The sequence below is a fragment of the Antennarius striatus genome, chromosome 5 (assembly GCF_040054535.1).
Source record: "Antennarius striatus isolate MH-2024 chromosome 5, ASM4005453v1, whole genome shotgun sequence".
NCBI lineage: Eukaryota > Metazoa > Chordata > Actinopteri > Lophiiformes > Antennariidae > Antennarius > Antennarius striatus.
This window is the reverse complement of record NC_090780.1, coordinates 526,339-543,124: the sequence shown is the minus strand read 5'-3', so window position 1 is coordinate 543,124 and position 16,786 is coordinate 526,339. Positions and strand designations below refer to the sequence as shown.

Here is a 16,786-nt window from a genome sequence, read left to right as displayed (position 1 = left end):
GATAACGAGAAAAGAAGTGTTAAAGAACGAAGACACGCGTTACATCACCAAGACAACAGCTTCATGAGGAACCAGAAGGTCACGTCTCCTCAGACATGTGTGTGCTTTATTTCCCTTCATCTATCCACTGATGGGACGACGGACCCACTACAACCCAATTTGTCCTAAATATCCTCCAATGAGGGCCTTGAATGTTTAATTGTGCTCAGCTGCGTAACACCAGTACATACAGAGGACGGTCTGTAAATCCTTTAACACATGCACACTCACGTCTTCTTCTCCTGGCCACGCCCGGTCGGGTCCCCCAGCTGAGCCTGATCAGGAAATTACAAGCTAACTACTGCATTTTTAATGAGGGGATTAGTACGATTCTCCTGCAGCTCTGGTCCCAACGTCACTGTGTGTCTGAGTAATGTAATGCTCCATTTCTCCAAGCGTGGCTTTAATAATCAGCACATTAAGCTCTGCTGCTGACAAGCAAAAGGCAGGGGTTGCAGTCAATCCAACAAAAATATGTGATTACTGTTTGCATTAAGTCCCTCTGCAGTCCCACACCTGAGTCTGCGATCTGTTGAGCCTCTGCTGCAGGAGCTACAGGAACTCATGAGTCACCCGTGATGGATGGATCTCCTCTGCATGTATGTGAGGACAGGAAGGGCTTTAAGGTTTAACCCCTCACTGGGAACATGACACGTTCATTCACTCACGAACCAGCGTGTTTACCACCCTGATGGTGTAACGGAGCATATGGTGCTCGCATGACCAAGAGATCGTGTGTGCAGATGGTCTGCAGAGAAAAACATCCAAGTCCTCCTAAACCCTCTCTGGTGTCGTCTGAGAAACGTTAGAACAGGTTTAAGCTGGGACAGAAATGAACAGCAACAATTAGAGGAATAGATCTGATTTACCCCATTTACCCCTTAATGTTGATACCACCAAACAATAAGATGTCAGAGTAATGAGAGGAAATTACTTTGAATAATATAATATGTAATATAATATAATGTGATACAATATGATATAATATACAGTATATACTAGTGGGAACCCGTGTAAATTCCATGATAAAACAACAACAAAAAATTGTCTTTTTTTTCTTGGCCGTCACTAGAAGATAGTGAGGGGAGATAATATATATTATATTACATTATATATGTAATATATTATATTATATATAATCTTAAGTGTGGTCAGACTCAGAACTCTTGGCTCAAGATGAAATGTTTAGTTTGTTCTATTTTCTGTAGATCCATGTTTATTTAGTACAATCTGAAATCATTGAAATCAAGTTTCATTGTGGATCAATTAAATCAGTGTGGGACATTCAGACGTCACCCCCATCACCTCCCTCTGGTTCTCAGGAATACTGTAAAGTGAAACAGATTCAATAAACTGTGGATCCAATGTTGACACAACTGTGTTGGAAAGGGTCTGAATCCTCCGCCGTGGTGGATCAGTCAATCAATTGGTGGACTTCAATTGATTGATTGTCCTTGTGCTGACCCTCGTCCCTGTATCGCCAGTCCTGTCGCCCATTATGAAACTCACAATATAAACGTTGTCAGTGGAGCTCTCTCTCTCTCTCTCTCTCTCTCTCTCTGTCTCTTATAATATCGACTTTATCAGTAAACGTGATTTTAAAAATCAAAATCTCTCTCATATGAACCTGGAGTACAAACGTTCGAACACAAACACGTCTGAAACTGGAAGAAGCACAAGAAGCTTCTTCCTCATTTTGATTAAAATAAGTAAGAAGCACCAAACCTGGGCTTGCTCCAGCCATTCACCACTTCATAGGCAAAGTAAATTCCAGATTGGCTACAAGGTTTGTAGACTGTGTAGCCACAGTGGCGTTTTTATTTTTATGGAAAAAAGGCTAAAACTTACAGCTTTTTCGCTTGCTAGCGGCGCTCGCTATTTCCGTTAGGCTATTTCCGCTAGCGAACGGCGCTACTGCCTGTACTTCCACTAGCGAGCAGCGCTAGTGAAAATAGCACCGTTATTCCAGCTAGCGAGCGGCGCTATCGCTGCTAGCGAGCGGCGCAATCGCCGCTATTTCCGCTAGCGAGCGGCGCTAGCGCCGCTATCTCCACATGCCGACGGAAATAGCCGAAGTGACCCGAACGCTCCCGATCATTAAATATGCACTGGGGTCATGACCTCCTCTCGTCCAACGAAAAACAAAAATATTGTCTTTTACAAGCTAACCCCGCGAATTGGTGTAAGACAAGGAGAGGACCATCGATCAAAAGAATCCACTGTTTTCTAGTAGAGTTAGTGTTAAAGTCCTCATTAATAAACAAATGGTGAATGCTGAGGGGGGGGGGGGTGGAGACAGACCGATCAGAAGGTCAATGAAAGATATTATCAATACTTGTTAGTAGTCTTAGACTTTTGTTCCCTCTGACCAGCAGGAATAACCAGCGATGATGTAAATGTGTTTTCACCTCACTTGATGTTTTATATGTCTTTTTAAATTGAAATGAATAATATTATCTAATTTTTAAAATAAACTAAACTCTGTCATACCAATGGTGTTGGTGGTGGTCAAAGTTCAAATGTCTTCTAGTCTCAGTAAACTACCAGTTAACACTGAGTAATATTTAGTCTGACTGTATCTTCAGAGTGAATGAAGTTTTCAATGGTTGAATCTCACATTCATTCCTGCATAAAGTAGGACAGAAATAAAGAGAGTTCAGCTTCAGCTGCTGGCTTTAGGGGGTTTTTGGAGGGAAACTGAACACAAGATTCTGTCCTCAGAATGCAGGAAAACAACCCCATTTTCTAAAACATTTTCCGCAACGAGCGTCGGTCGTCCGTCCGTGCGCCACTGTCTTGGACACAGAATGTGGCTTTTTGTGGCTCAATTCTTTTACACTGAGCCACAGTGGCTTAGTCATACTAGCTCCTAGTGCAAGCCCAGCAAACCGAGGGGCTCCATTGGGTGACGCCTGCTATAGTCTCTGTTATAACCCTACGAACAAGTCAGGGCTGCCCTTCAGCTACAATAACCCCTGGGTTGAAGGCAAAAGCTGTTCACCCCTCCTCTTTCTGTTGACACGCCCTTGAATGAGAAATGAACGGCCGCCAGTGGTGAAAGTTACAGTTAAAAGAGTCTGAACTGGAAGGTTTGAGAGTGAACGAGGAGCATGTAAAGCTTCCTGAGTGTGTTTCTGTTGGAGCTGAAGGCTGAGCAGAGCTCTGTGGCTGAAATGGGAGCAGTGGAGGTAGGGCTGTGGAGGAAGGTGGGGTCTGAGCAGAGAAGAATGGGATCTGGACTCCTGCTGGAGGGATGTGGTTAGCATGGCGCATGAGGCCAACCAACACTGGGAAACTAGCAGCAAAACATTTTGAAGTTCCTCGTCCATGTATTTAAAACTGTCCTAGCAAACAGTCACCAGTACATTTTCACTGGGGTAACGATTCTACAAGATACGACAAGAAAACTGATAGTTTCCACTCCTTCACCTGAATAATACCTCTAGAACGTAGAAACTAGAAGCTCTAGACTCTATAGTCTCAAATACTCTATAGTATAGAGTATCTCAGACACTCAGGAGACCTCACGGGATCCTTTCTCTTCAAGCAGAACATTCATTTGACCTTTGACAGCGGATGCTCTGTGCTACATTTTATTATTTATCCACCACTTTGTGCCAGCAGCACCCAGAAACTGACAAAAGAACAAGTTAACTTCATTCATTACATTTCATAACCTTCATCACAGAAAAAACTACAACCAATGCAGTCATAGACTGCAACATCCCCCGACACCCCTGCACTCAAAATTTTACCCTGACCTACTTACATAGGTCAAAGATCAAAGCTAGTGCTCTGACCTACTGTCACTGATCAAAGCTCCAGCTTTGATCTATGGTCTTACTCAGACTGGCCTTCTCCCTCGTCTTTCTATATTATCCAGTTCCTGAGTGGACAAAAGTTAAAATTTGACCTTTACCTACTTTTTTCAAGGTCATCATCATCATCTTCATCCCCTCTGCTGCCTGAGTAAAGAGCTCTGGGTCTCATCGTTCTGTCTGAACGGTTGTGGAGACATTTGGTGGACGAACGGACGGACACCCCAACACTGACGTTACAACACATCACCGCTTCCAGAGGGATGGAAGGAAAGCAACGGCTCCAGAAGTCGTTAATGACAGCTGGACAAACCCACTCACACACTCTATTCAGTATTCACTACGGAGCGTCATCACCTGATAACTGTGGTGACGTGAACTGGGCCTGAATCGGACACAGAATACATAAATCCTAGAAGAGCTGCATGGATCCTTCAGACCGAACACAGATTACAGATTACGTAGGTCTGACGTGAGGAGTCCAGCCAATCCTTTGTCTGGACCAGTCCCTCCTCTATCAGAGCTGCTCCTCCTGCTCCACTGGGGGGGCTGATGGTTTCAGACACCCCATTCACCGTCTCTATTAGACCCGCTGGTTCTCACCTCCTCCCCAGTCGCTGTGAAATGGACTGAGCTCTTCCTGTGTGCGGCGGTGAGAAACAACCCAACACCATTGGACTCATCTGGTGTCGCCCGTCTGATGCCCCCCAGAGCAGCACATATGTTCCCTCATGGCCAGGGGCACAATCACGTCTCCCCTGACAAGCCAGCAAAAGATCCTGTCAGTCTGTGCTGGCGAGGCCCAATCCACAGACAGTGACAGGTCATGGATTTCTTTATCGGAGGGTTTGTGCTGGCCCTCTTGTTAGCGCCTCACATTAGCATGGGGATAGCAGGTGGCTAATGGTCTGGACAAGAACAGAGGATGAAGCTGCTCAGGACTGGAGCAGAACAAAGGAGGTAAAGATGGAGGCAGAGGACGCTCTTTGTGCTTCAAGGAGCTTCCCAACTGGGTTTAGAGCGTCATGTGATCGCCCACCGCCTCACTACAGCTTCCTGGTTCCAGGGATCCCAAGTATCAGACCCGGTTCCTGACGCTCAGATATCCAGTGTGAAGGTAACACACTGGATATCTGTTCTGGGGCTGAGAGGAAACCAGCCATGATTTGTGTTGTGTGAACATTTAAATGTTTTAGTCACAACAGCAGTTTTTACTCCATCCAACAATCTGCCCTCAAAACGTAGAAATGTAATCAAAGGATTCAACAAGTCACTGGAGAAAAGCAGAATATCCTCACATTTCTGACAATAGAACCACAAGATATGCACAAGTTAGGGTTTGGTTCCAAAGACGCTGGTCTATCACACCCCCACACCCCCACACCCCCCGGGCCCCGGGCCCGGCCAACACTTCAACACTGTTTTCATCTGTGCAGAGTATATTTTTATACGTAGGGCTGTTCTGACGACCGTGTCCACCCCCACGGAGAACTCTGTCTCTGCTGCTGTCACAACTGAACCTCACTCAGACGTCTGTCCTCCCAGCATTCCAACACGCCAGACGTCTATGTCATGTTTACTCGTGGGACTCTCGTCCCCACCGTCGGTATAAAGTTTCAGCTCCCCAGCCATAAAAGAAAGGCTAGCCTTCCAACAGTCAGGCAGGGCCGACCTCAGTGTGGACCAGGGCCACTGGACCAGGGCCACTGGACCAGGGCCACTGGACCAGGGCCACTGGACCAGGGCCACTGGACCAGGGCCACTGGACCAGGGCCACTGGACCAGGGCCACTGGACCAGGGCCACTGGACCAGGGCCACTGGTCCACACGAAAACGTAAGAACAAAAACTACATGGAAATGTAAAGGAACATTTATTTTTGTGTGTCAGTGCTGTAACAAAAAGAGGTGCAAACATTCATTCATTCATCGTCTAAACCCCCTCCTCCGCTGTCACGAGTCGCAGGAGCCAATCCCAGCGGACTGGAGGTGTGAGGCAGGGGACACGCTGGGTGCAACGCCAGTCCACAGCACAGCCATGTTCTCCTGGAGGTATCTGAACATTATATAGTATAAAAATAAAATAAAATAAAATAAAAATCTAAAAGCCATCAAAACTTTGTGAAGCTACTGGCAGACGAGGCCATCTCTAACTAGGCGTGTCTAAATGAAGGCAGACATGGACCCACAGGCCAATCAGAGGAGGCTCAGAAAGCAGCCATCAGTCCACACCCCCTACAGGTACCTGGCTCGCATCACTTCCTGTTTGACTGCTCTACAATCCAGGGAGGTGCTCTTCAGATTTCTTAATAGAGTGGAATGAAACAGGAGAAGAACCACCAGCCTTCTGTGGAACACATTAAACACTGACAACATTCTGATCCTGAATCAGTCTTAAATTACACCTCGGGACACGAACACTGGTGAGCGGTGTGTAGCTGTGTCAGGCGTGTGCGACACACGGGGATCGAACCCCATTAAGAACACAACACCAAGATAATAGTGATGCTCCCAACAGAACTCTGCCCCAGTTATTGAAATTAAATTGATTCCCTTCCTGTTTACAATTACCCATCAGGCTGAGCAGTTGAAGGTAATTGGACCACAGGTAATTAAGCACTAAGCTGTTTACCCCGCTGTCGTGTTGACCCCCGCCTCGAGGCAACCCCCCTCCCAAACCTCCTCCCTGCATGTTGTCTGATCTGAGGTACATTCACACCTTCCTCTGAGGTGACTTCCAGCCTCTGCTTCTGACTGGCTCTATAAAAACCTGCTAGATGAGCTGCAGCCCCAGAAAAGCAGCCAAAGGCCAAGAAATTAATTGGCTGATGTTAATTCCCCATTTCCCTGAGCTAATGCAATTATATCTGAATAGAATCACACTTTAGGACACAGAAAGTCATTGTTTCCCTGAATGTCACCACCCCCCCATGGGGGTGATAGATCTAGTGCGGGGGGGGGCACCCCCACTCCTCTAGAACGTGTCCTGGAACCCCTGACAAGTACAGACGTGCATCCAGAAGTGTGTTTTGTTCCGAGACGCATTTCCGTGTATTAAGACTTCAGTGTTTTAAACAGTCTGTCAGTGTTTTAAAGGTAAGACAGACAGAGGGTGGTTCAATATCAGGATGGGGGGGTTCATTCAATCCTTGCGTCGTTTCTACTGCATATTCTGTTATTACTTTTGGGATGCATAAACGTCAAGTTGGGATGCACACATTTTTGTTGAAGCGCATCCCGGGGATGCACTGCTTCCTGGAGGTAACATGAACTCTGACCCTGAGAGGAAACAGGAGCTCATAAAGACGGAGTGACAGTAGCTGGAGCTCCTCCTCTTCCTCCTCCCTCTTCTCCCCCTCCTCCTGGTCTTCCTCCTCCTCCTCTTCTTCAACCTCCTCGTCCTCCCCTCCTCCCCCCCCTCCAGTGTTCTACACAAACGTCACTCAGCATGGGGTGATATTTCAGAGTGTGTTTGGAAAAGGCCTTGGTTTGTCAGATGTCACCAATTTGGAAAAAAGAAACTCTTCAAAAATGAAAAATAGTCATTATTCCATCTCATATCAAAAGAAATGTGTTTGGTGAAGCCTCGTTCAACACACACAGAAAACACACAGGCTGTCAAATGTTTGGAGCCAACAAAAGTCTGTTTTACACTTTGCTTGAAAAGTTGTCAACATCTTTACAAAACTTTCAGCATACTGGAAATGTTGAAGACAAATAAATCCCTGGTTTGAAGACTTGATGACGTTGTTTTGTGATGGTAAATGTCACACATTGGTTACACACTTGAAACCACCCTCACATCCAGTAGGGACCTGATCCAGATTCAAGGGTTAGGGATAGGGATGGGGTTAGAGCTAGGTTATGGTAAGGGATGGGGTTGGGTTTGGATTAGGGTTGGGTTAGGGTTGGATTAGGGGTAGGGTAGAGTTGGGGTAGGGTAGGGTAGGGTTGGGTTAGGGTTGGATTAGGGATAGGGATAGGGTAGAGTTAGGGTAGGGTTGGGTTAGGGATAGGGTAAAGTTACGATTAGGGTTAGGGTTAGGGTAGGGTAGGGTTAGGGTAGGGTAGGGTAGGGTAGGGTAGGGTAGGGTTTGGTTAGGGTAGGGTTGGGTTAGGGTTGGATTAGGGTTAGATTAGGGTTAGATTGGAGATAGGGATAGGGTTGAGTTAGGGTAGGGTAGGGTAGGGTAGGGTAGGGTAGGGTAGGGTAGGGTTGGGTTAGGGTTGGGGTGCTTCATGAAGACCACATGAGCATATCTTTATCATTTGTTTGTTAATTTAAAAAATACAACTCTGTTCTTCTGTAACTGAGACCAGGACAGCCAAATAGCTCATTTTGTACATCATAAATGGAAACCTTGGTTCCCATGGAAACCAAGATAAACAGGTGGAGGCTGTGTACACAAAGTCAAGGAGACCTGTGGTGTACCTGAAGTTAGTCGCACTGGTCTGAGCATGTCCTGCAGCAGAGTGGGTTCTCCCACTGTGGAATCGATCACCTGAACTCTTGTTTCAGTCAGAGGTGATAGAACGACAAACTATTTATCTGATTATTTACGGTAAACGTTTCCAACTCCTCCCCCCCATACTGATATTAAACCACCTTCTATCTGTATTACCTTTAAAACACTCTGATAGACTGTTTAAAGCACTTTTGTATTAAAGAAAAGTGTCCCTTTAACACACAGGAGTGTTCCATGAGCCTCGGAATGCAGCTCATACACGGATGCTGTCAGCCAATAGCATGTGCTTATGGTATCACATGACTACCTACTAAAAATCCACAATGAGGTGAAGCCGGGCATCTTGAAGTTTGAATAGCGGGCGTATTGGCAGGTTTAAATACTCATATCAATACTATGTATTGATAAATAGTAGTTATCAGGATAAACCCTAGATTAGACACGGATTGGAATAAAAACAAAGAGATGAAAGTGTTTCCCCCCCACCAGACCATCACTGTTGTATTTATAACTTCATTGACACATCCATTCTATCAAGTCTTCAATGTTCAACCCCCCCCATGCATGTTCACTTCATATGAGCCCAAGGTTCTCCGTTGTGTAGCACCAGTGTACCTGTTACCTGTCTAAAGACTCACCTGTTGAGTTGAAATATATTTCCATTCTCTGATGGCATCAAGAAGCCAAACAGAACCAAACAGGCAGGATCTTAAACACCTGCTGCTGTTTCCAGAACGTAGACCCAGACCGAGAGGGGACAAGATGAAGCCAGACCACCAAAGACTAAACCTCCACACACCGGTGGCTAGATAGATATTTCCTGTTCTTTACTACCATTTGAGACGCTTCATTATTATTACCATTATCACTGACAGAAACAGCCATTAAATTGTGCTCACAGGTTAGCTTCTCTAGCTGTGGGGGTCGGTCCCATCTGATCAATGAGGCAGTCAGAGACTGCAACATCCCGTGACACCCCTGAATTCAACATTTTACCCTGACCTACACATTTTTGTGCCTCTGGCTTCCTGAAAATGTTGCTTTTTGTTTTGTGATTACATCTCATCAGGTCAACTTAAAACGGTATAAAAGTGACCCCTCGTTCCTCGTGGTTAACGCGTTCAGGAACCACACCAGATTAACAAATTCCGCGATAGAGTGACAAATTAATTATCTTATTATTTAGGGTAATGTAAACGTTCCTGAACCCCCCCATACTGATATTAAACCACCTTCTATCTGTATTACCTTTAAAACACTCTGATAGACTGTTTAAAACACTTTAGTGTCTCACAGAAGTCAGAGACTCACGGAACGTAGAACACTTCAGGATGCTGTCAGCCAATAGGATGTGAGTACGGCATCAGGTGACTGCCTCCCATGACTGCGATGAGTACAAAATTTTGAATTTGAACTTGACCTAATTTTTTCAAGGTCAAGGTCATCATCTAATCTTCATCCTTCTGCTGCCTGAGTCATGTGCTTTTTGTTTCATCTTTCTGTCTGAACGGTGGTGAACACATGAACACATGAACACACGAACACACGAACACACGAACACACGAACACACGAACACACAAACACACGAACACACGAACACACGAACGTTAACAACACATCACCGCTTCACGGGACGTAACCAGAGCCAGACAGCAGCGCAGCTACTAATACAAAAATACTACACATCACACGCTTTCAATTTCTTCAAGAATCCCGGGAGAAGAATCCACTGAGACGAAAGCCAACATCCCTCCATCGTTCTGCTGGACTGCAGCCCCCATCCAGAGACGTGTTTGCTTTTAGCTGATGGAACGGACAGGGAGGGGCTGGACCACAGCAGCACAGCAGACGCTCCCAACACAACCCATTCCTCTGCTGGATGGGTATCTGAGGGGGTTTGTCATGTCAAACCCACACCGGTGAACCCGTCTGTGTGCGTCCTGCTGGACCGACCAGGGTACGTCCCACCCTGACCCCCATCCCGACCCTCATCACTTCCCCCCTGAACACAAGCAAACCCACTCTCAGTGACGGCAGCAGGAAATGAAGAGTTGGCTCAGGAGCCGCAGCCAGCAGACGGATGGAAGCCTGGAAACAGAGGAACGCTCCATCATGTCATGAAATGAATCCTCAAGCTACCAGAGCCAGGAGCAACATCCAGAGACGTGTGTCAGAGCCAATGGGACGCAGACCTACAGCAGGACCTCTGGAGCCTCTAGAGCCAATGGAACGCAGACCTACAGCAGGACCTCTGGAGCCTCTAGAGCCAATGGGACGCAGACCTACAGCAGGACCTCTGGAGCCTCTAGAGCCAATGGAACGCAGACCTACAGCAGGACCTCTGGAGCCTCTAGAGCCAATGGGACGCAGACCTACAGCAGGACCTCTGGAGCCTCTAGAGCCAATGGGACGCAGACCTACAGCAGGACCTCTGGAGCCTCTAGAGCCAATGGGACGCAGACCTACAGCAGGACCTCTGGAGTCTCTAGAGCCAATGGAACGCAGACCTACAGCAGGACCTCTGGAGCCTCTAGAGCCAATGGGACGCAGACCTACAGCAGGACCTCTGGAGCCTCTAGAGCCAATGGGACGCAGACCTACAGCAGGACCTCTGGAGCCTCTAGAGCCAATGGGACGCAGACCTACAGCAGGACCTCTGGAGCAGAGCTCTAGAGCCAATGGGACGCAGACCTACAGCAGGACCTCTGGAGCCTCTAGAGCCAATGGAACGCAGACCTACAGCAGGACCTCTGGAGCAGAGCTCTAGAGCCAATGGGACGCAGACCTACAGCAGGACCTCTGGAGCCTCTAGAGCCAATGGGACGCAGACCTACAGCAGGACCTCTGGAGCAGAGCTCTAGAGCCAATGGGACGCAGACCTACAGCAGGACCTCTGGAGCCTCTAGAGCCAATGGGACGCAGACCTACAGCAGGACCTCTGGAGCAGAGCTCTAGAGCCAATGGGACGCAGACCTACAGCAGGACCTCTGGAGCCTCTAGAGCCAATGGGACGCAGACCTACAGCAGGACCTCTGGAGCCTCTAGAGCCAATGGAACGCAGACCTACAGCAGGACCTCTGGAGCCTCTAGAGCCAATGGGACGCAGACCTACAGCAGGACCTCTGGAGCAGAGCTCTAGAGCCAATGGGACGCAGACCTACAGCAGGACCTCTGGAACAGAGCTCTAGAGCCAATGGGACGCAGACCTACAGCAGGACCTCTGGAGCCTCTAGAGCCAATGGGACGCAGACCTACAGCAGGACCTCTGGAGCCTCTAGAGCCAATGGGACGCAGACCTACAGCAGGACCTCTGGAGCCTCTAGAGCCAATGGGACGCAGACCTACAGCAGGACCTCTGGAGCCTCTAGAGCCAATGGGACGCAGACCTACAGCAGGACCTCTGGAGCCTCTAGAGCCAATGGGACGCAGCCCTACAGCAGGACCTCTGGAGCCTCTAGAGCCAATGGGACGCAGCCCTACAGCAGGACCTCTGGAGCCTCTAGAGCCAATGGGACGCAGCCCTACAGCAGGACCTCTGGAGCCTCTAGAGCCAATGGGACGCAGACCTACAGCAGGACCTCTGGAGCCTCTAGAGCCAATGGGACGCAGACCTACAGCAGGACCTCTGGAGCCTCTAGAGCCAATGGGACGCAGACCTACAGCAGGACCTCTGGAGCCTCTAGAGCCAATGGAACGCAGACCTACAGCAGGACCTCTGGAGCCTCTAGAGCCAATGGAACGCAGACCTACAGCAGGACCTCTGGAGCCTCTAGAGCCAATGGGACGCAGACCTACAGCAGGACCTCTGGAGCCTCTAGAGCCAATGGGACGCAGACCTACAGCAGGACCTCTGGAGCAGAGCTCTGAACAACACCAGGGAGTCTGTGTGATGTTAGCACTGTTAGCACTGCTACAAAGTTAGCACTGTTTAACTGTTAGCACTGTTAGCACTGTTTAACTGTTAGCACTGTTAGCACTGTTACACTGTTAGCACTGTTACACTGTTAGCACTGTTTAACTGTTAGCACTGTTTAACTGTTAGCACTGTTAGCACTGCTAAACTGTTAGCACTGCGTGACTCTCAGACGGTCTTCTTCTCGTGTTGCGGTGGAAACAGCTTCAGGAGTTCCTCCTGCAACGCCAAATTATCTTTAGCAGAGTAGCGACACGTCTGCCTTAATCTCACCCGAAAGCCCCCCCCCCCCCTCACGTTTAACAACTGGCACCAGCACTAATTTACATTTTGCATGCGGGGCGACAATGGGGGCCGCGGCAGCCCGGATTAGGGCCTGAATGGAACGGATTCTTTGTGGTGTTGGCGCGTTCTGCTCACTGGCAGACTGGGCTGCACTGGTTTCTACCTCAGCGTGTTTTGTCTCCACGTTACATGAACACGTGACATGAACACGTTACATTAACACGTTACATTAACACGTTATTCCTCACAAAGAAAACACTGAATTTACATACGAGAACACCTTCACCCGTCTCTAAAACACGTCTAACTGTCAGAGCCACAGAAACACAAACACACAAGTCAATCAGGACAGGAATAAGTTCACTGAAACACAATCAAACCTGCCCCCCCACCCCACACACACACACCCCACCCCCGCTGTGACCTCATTCTACATTACTCCACCCTCCAGTACGGTGGGTTCATTGTGAACGAGCAGAGAGAACGTTCTGTCAGTCATTGATCATCCAGCCGATCCACGACACGTGTCAAACTCAAGGCCCGGGGGCCATATGTGGCCCTCCACATCTTCTTATGTGGCCCACGAGAGCATAAAGGGTCAGAGTGTCCAAAAATAAATCGTTCAAAAGTGTGCTTTAACCAAAAACTACATTTCCCACAATGCAGTAGTTCATCCCATTTGAACTCTGACTAAACGTAGTGAACAGAGTTAACGTCCTAACTTGTGTCTGATGTTATTTTTCTTTATTGATTGATGGTTTGATCCTTGATTGATGGAGTTCTGTGGGTTTAATAACCTGACAAATGAAAAGGATTTATGTTAGAACAGAGAAACAAACAAACATGTTTTTTCTGTCTAACTGTAATGTTTGGAACTAGAATCAGTCAGAAATTCAGTTATTTAACATTAAGGAGTAGTTACATTTAGTTACATTACACTGAGTTACATTTAGTTACTTTTATTAGTTACATTAAGGAGTAGTTACATTTAGTTACATTACACTGAGTTACATTTAGTTACATTTATTAGTTACATTAAGGAGTAGTTACATTTAGTTACATTACACTGAGTTACATTTAGTTACATTTATTAGTTACATTAAGGAGTAGTTACATTTAGTTACATTACACTGAGTTACATTTAGTTACATTTATTAGTTACATTAAGGAGTAGTTACATTTAGTTACATTACACTGAGTTACATTTAGTTACATTTATTAGTTACATTAAGGAGTAGTTACATTTAGTTACATTACACTGAGTTACATTTAGTTACATTTATTAGTTACATTAAGGAGTAGTTACATTTAGTTACATTACACTGAGTTACATTTAGTTACATGTATTAGTTACATTAAGGAGTAGTTACATTTAGTTACATTACACTGAGTTACATTTAGTTACATTTATTAGTTACATTAAGGAGTAGTTACATTTAGTTACATTACACTGAGTTACATTTAGTTACATTTATTAGTTACATCTGGCCTATCATGTACAATTTCCTCCGGGATTAATAAAGTATCTATCACATCACAGCAAACTAACCCCCCCACAAAACACTTGCTGTGTTTCTACAGTGCAGACCGGGGTGGGGAAAAAATTGGAAACGGAAAATGACGCTAATAAACGTCACCCCCCCCCCAAACAGTACGACGACTTTACGGCTGCAGAATGAAACGAGCGTCTAAGTCAGGCTGTCCACCGGGGGCCCTAATGGCCCCACCACCGTGGCCCCGCCCACCGCCGTGGCCCCGCCCTGCCTGTTTAATTCCGTCCACATTTCACCTGTGATTCTACAGTTTTATCTGGATCTCGGTGATCTGTGTCGGATTCCTGTGGGCGGAGCATCGTGTCGCGTCGGACGGGTTACCGTCTAAAAAATAGACAAACTGAAAAAATGTCAAACTCGACCGAACAAAGCAAAAAAAAAAAAAAAAAACGCATCCCAGCAAGAAAAGCGTCCCAACGGTCCGCTGGGGGGTTCTCTCCTGTTGCATGCTGGGAGTTTTTTTTAGATTAGAGCTGCAGTGACCTGTTTTTCAACCCTTTATTTCTAATACGTAATCCGTCCCTGCGACGCCATTGGACGGCGGCGTAGGGTGATCCACGGGGTGGGGGGGCGGGGGGCAGCAGAACGACGAGGGTTCTGAAACAGCACAGCCCCAGCACACCCCCACAGAACAGCACACCCCCACGCCCCCACGCACCCACACCCCTGTGGAACAGCACACCCCCACGCTCCCGTGGAACACCACACCCCCACGCCCCCACACCCCCGTGGAACAGCACACCCCCACGCCCCCACGCCCCCACACCCCCGTGGAACAGCACACCCCCACGCCCCCACGCCCCCACACCCCCGTGGAACACCACACCCCCACGCCCCCACACCCCCGTGGAACAGCACACCCCCACGCCCCGAACGCTTGGCATCACGTTCTACACGCAGACCCCCGTCCCGCTGGGGGGGACCCGGTTCTGTTGGGTTTGAGTCCCTCGTTCTAGGCTCCAATCAGCAGAAATAAATCAGGACCAAACCATCATTTTAGTTGATAATAACATTAAACTAAATTCAAAATGAGGGTCGACATTTCAAATTAGACTAAAAATGTCATTTTATTTCTAAAATTCTTGTTTTAAGTATTTTGACTTGTTTTTAATGACTCAAACATCCTGAGACACAAACATTCTACTTCTAAACGCTGTTTGAAACGTTCACGTTTAAATGACGACTGAATTTCATATCACAATTAATTATCTTTAGAACATCGATGGACGATTAAAGGAAAATGTGGAATTATGACAAATTTAAAATAAATGAGATCAATGTGGAAAAAATTCTCACAAATTTCCTAAAAAAATGTTTTTACAGCCATAAACTAAAATAGTCCCACCAAGGCCAAGCTGACCTTTAACCTTTGTTTTACACATCCACATCCACACACACACACACACACACACACACACACACACACACACACACACTCACACATACACACACACACACACACACACACACATTTATCCTGCCTTTGTGAGTTTTTGGTGACGTCATCATGAAGAATAAATGAAAACAAATGTTTGTTTGTTTTTTCTGTTCAAGTTCATACCGACCCTCTGAATGATGGGTGACACACACACACACACACACACACACACACACACACACACACACACACACACACACACACACACTCCTAACCTTAACGGCGTTTGACGGTTTTCCCCGGTATTAACGGTGTTCTAACGGTGTCCGTTAGAGACGTTTAACCGACAAACCGCCGCTAACGGCCCACCTGCCCCGGGGTGACCGCGGACCCCCGGCAGCTGTTTGGCCGCATTAATGACGCACAGGCTGCACCGTGTGGGTCCCGGTTCGGATCCCACGTTTCTGTCCCCCCGCACCCACCGGGACACACCGGGACACACCGGGACACACCGGGACACACCGGGACACACCGGGACACACCTCCTGACTGCAGAACGCGTCCGAACCGACCCCCCCCCCCCCCCACACACACACACACACACACACACACACACACACACACCGCGGCGGTGATGATTTTCACTAATTAGCGCCGTTAGCGCAAACAGCCCCTCCCCCCCACCATCACCCCCCCCCCCGGTTCGACCCGGTCCGGTCCACATCCGGAACAACACCCCCGCGTGTCGGCGGAGCGGCAGCCGCGAGTGTCGCTCCTCCACCGGACAAAGGTTCACCGGGACTCGGTGCTCCCGGTGCTCCCGGTGCTCCCGGGGCTCCCGGGGCTACCGGGGCTACCGGAGGCGCGAGCTCACCTTCCACGGCGATCACGGCCGGTACCGTCCACAGGAGCCACAGCAAACCCATCGCGACCGGAACGTCCCGACTCCTCACGGCGCGGCACCGACAGGAGCGCGGAGCGCGGAGCGCGGACTGAGAGGCTCCCGGTCCCGGTGACGGAGGAGCCGGTGTGGACGAGACCAACGAGCACAGACGGGGGGGGCAGACACGGGACCGCAGCCCCCACCGGGGAGAGACCCGCCAACCGCTCCGGTCCGTCTGGAGAACAACCGGCACCGCAGGGGGGGGGCAATTAAAGAGGGGGGGGGCGGGGGGGGGCACGGGACGTGAATTACCGCTGCTGTCGTTCCTGGACGTGACCCCCCCCCTTCCCTCCCAGAGCCCTTTCAGCCCCCCCCCCCCCCCGCTGTCAATCATCCAGAGGAGGACCAGCACCGTCTGGTGAAGAACCTTCATTAAACACAGAACCGGGACC

The 16,786-nt window shown here is 48.3% G+C and overlaps 1 protein-coding gene across 4 annotated transcripts in view; it reads right to left on the bottom strand.

Moving 5' to 3' along the window:
- ephb2b (eph receptor B2b) overlaps window positions 1-16,579 on the bottom strand; it is a 98,053-nt gene extending 81,474 nt beyond the window's left edge. For all 4 annotated transcript variants that reach the window (XM_068314408.1, XM_068314410.1, XM_068314409.1 and 1 more), the window contains exon 1: window positions 16,326-16,579. In XM_068314408.1, coding sequence (XP_068170509.1) covers window positions 16,326-16,377 — 52 coding nt within the window. In that variant the 5' untranslated portion in view covers window positions 16,378-16,579. The remainder of the gene's footprint in view (window positions 1-16,325) is intronic.
- Window positions 16,580-16,786: the final 207 nt, after the last annotated feature.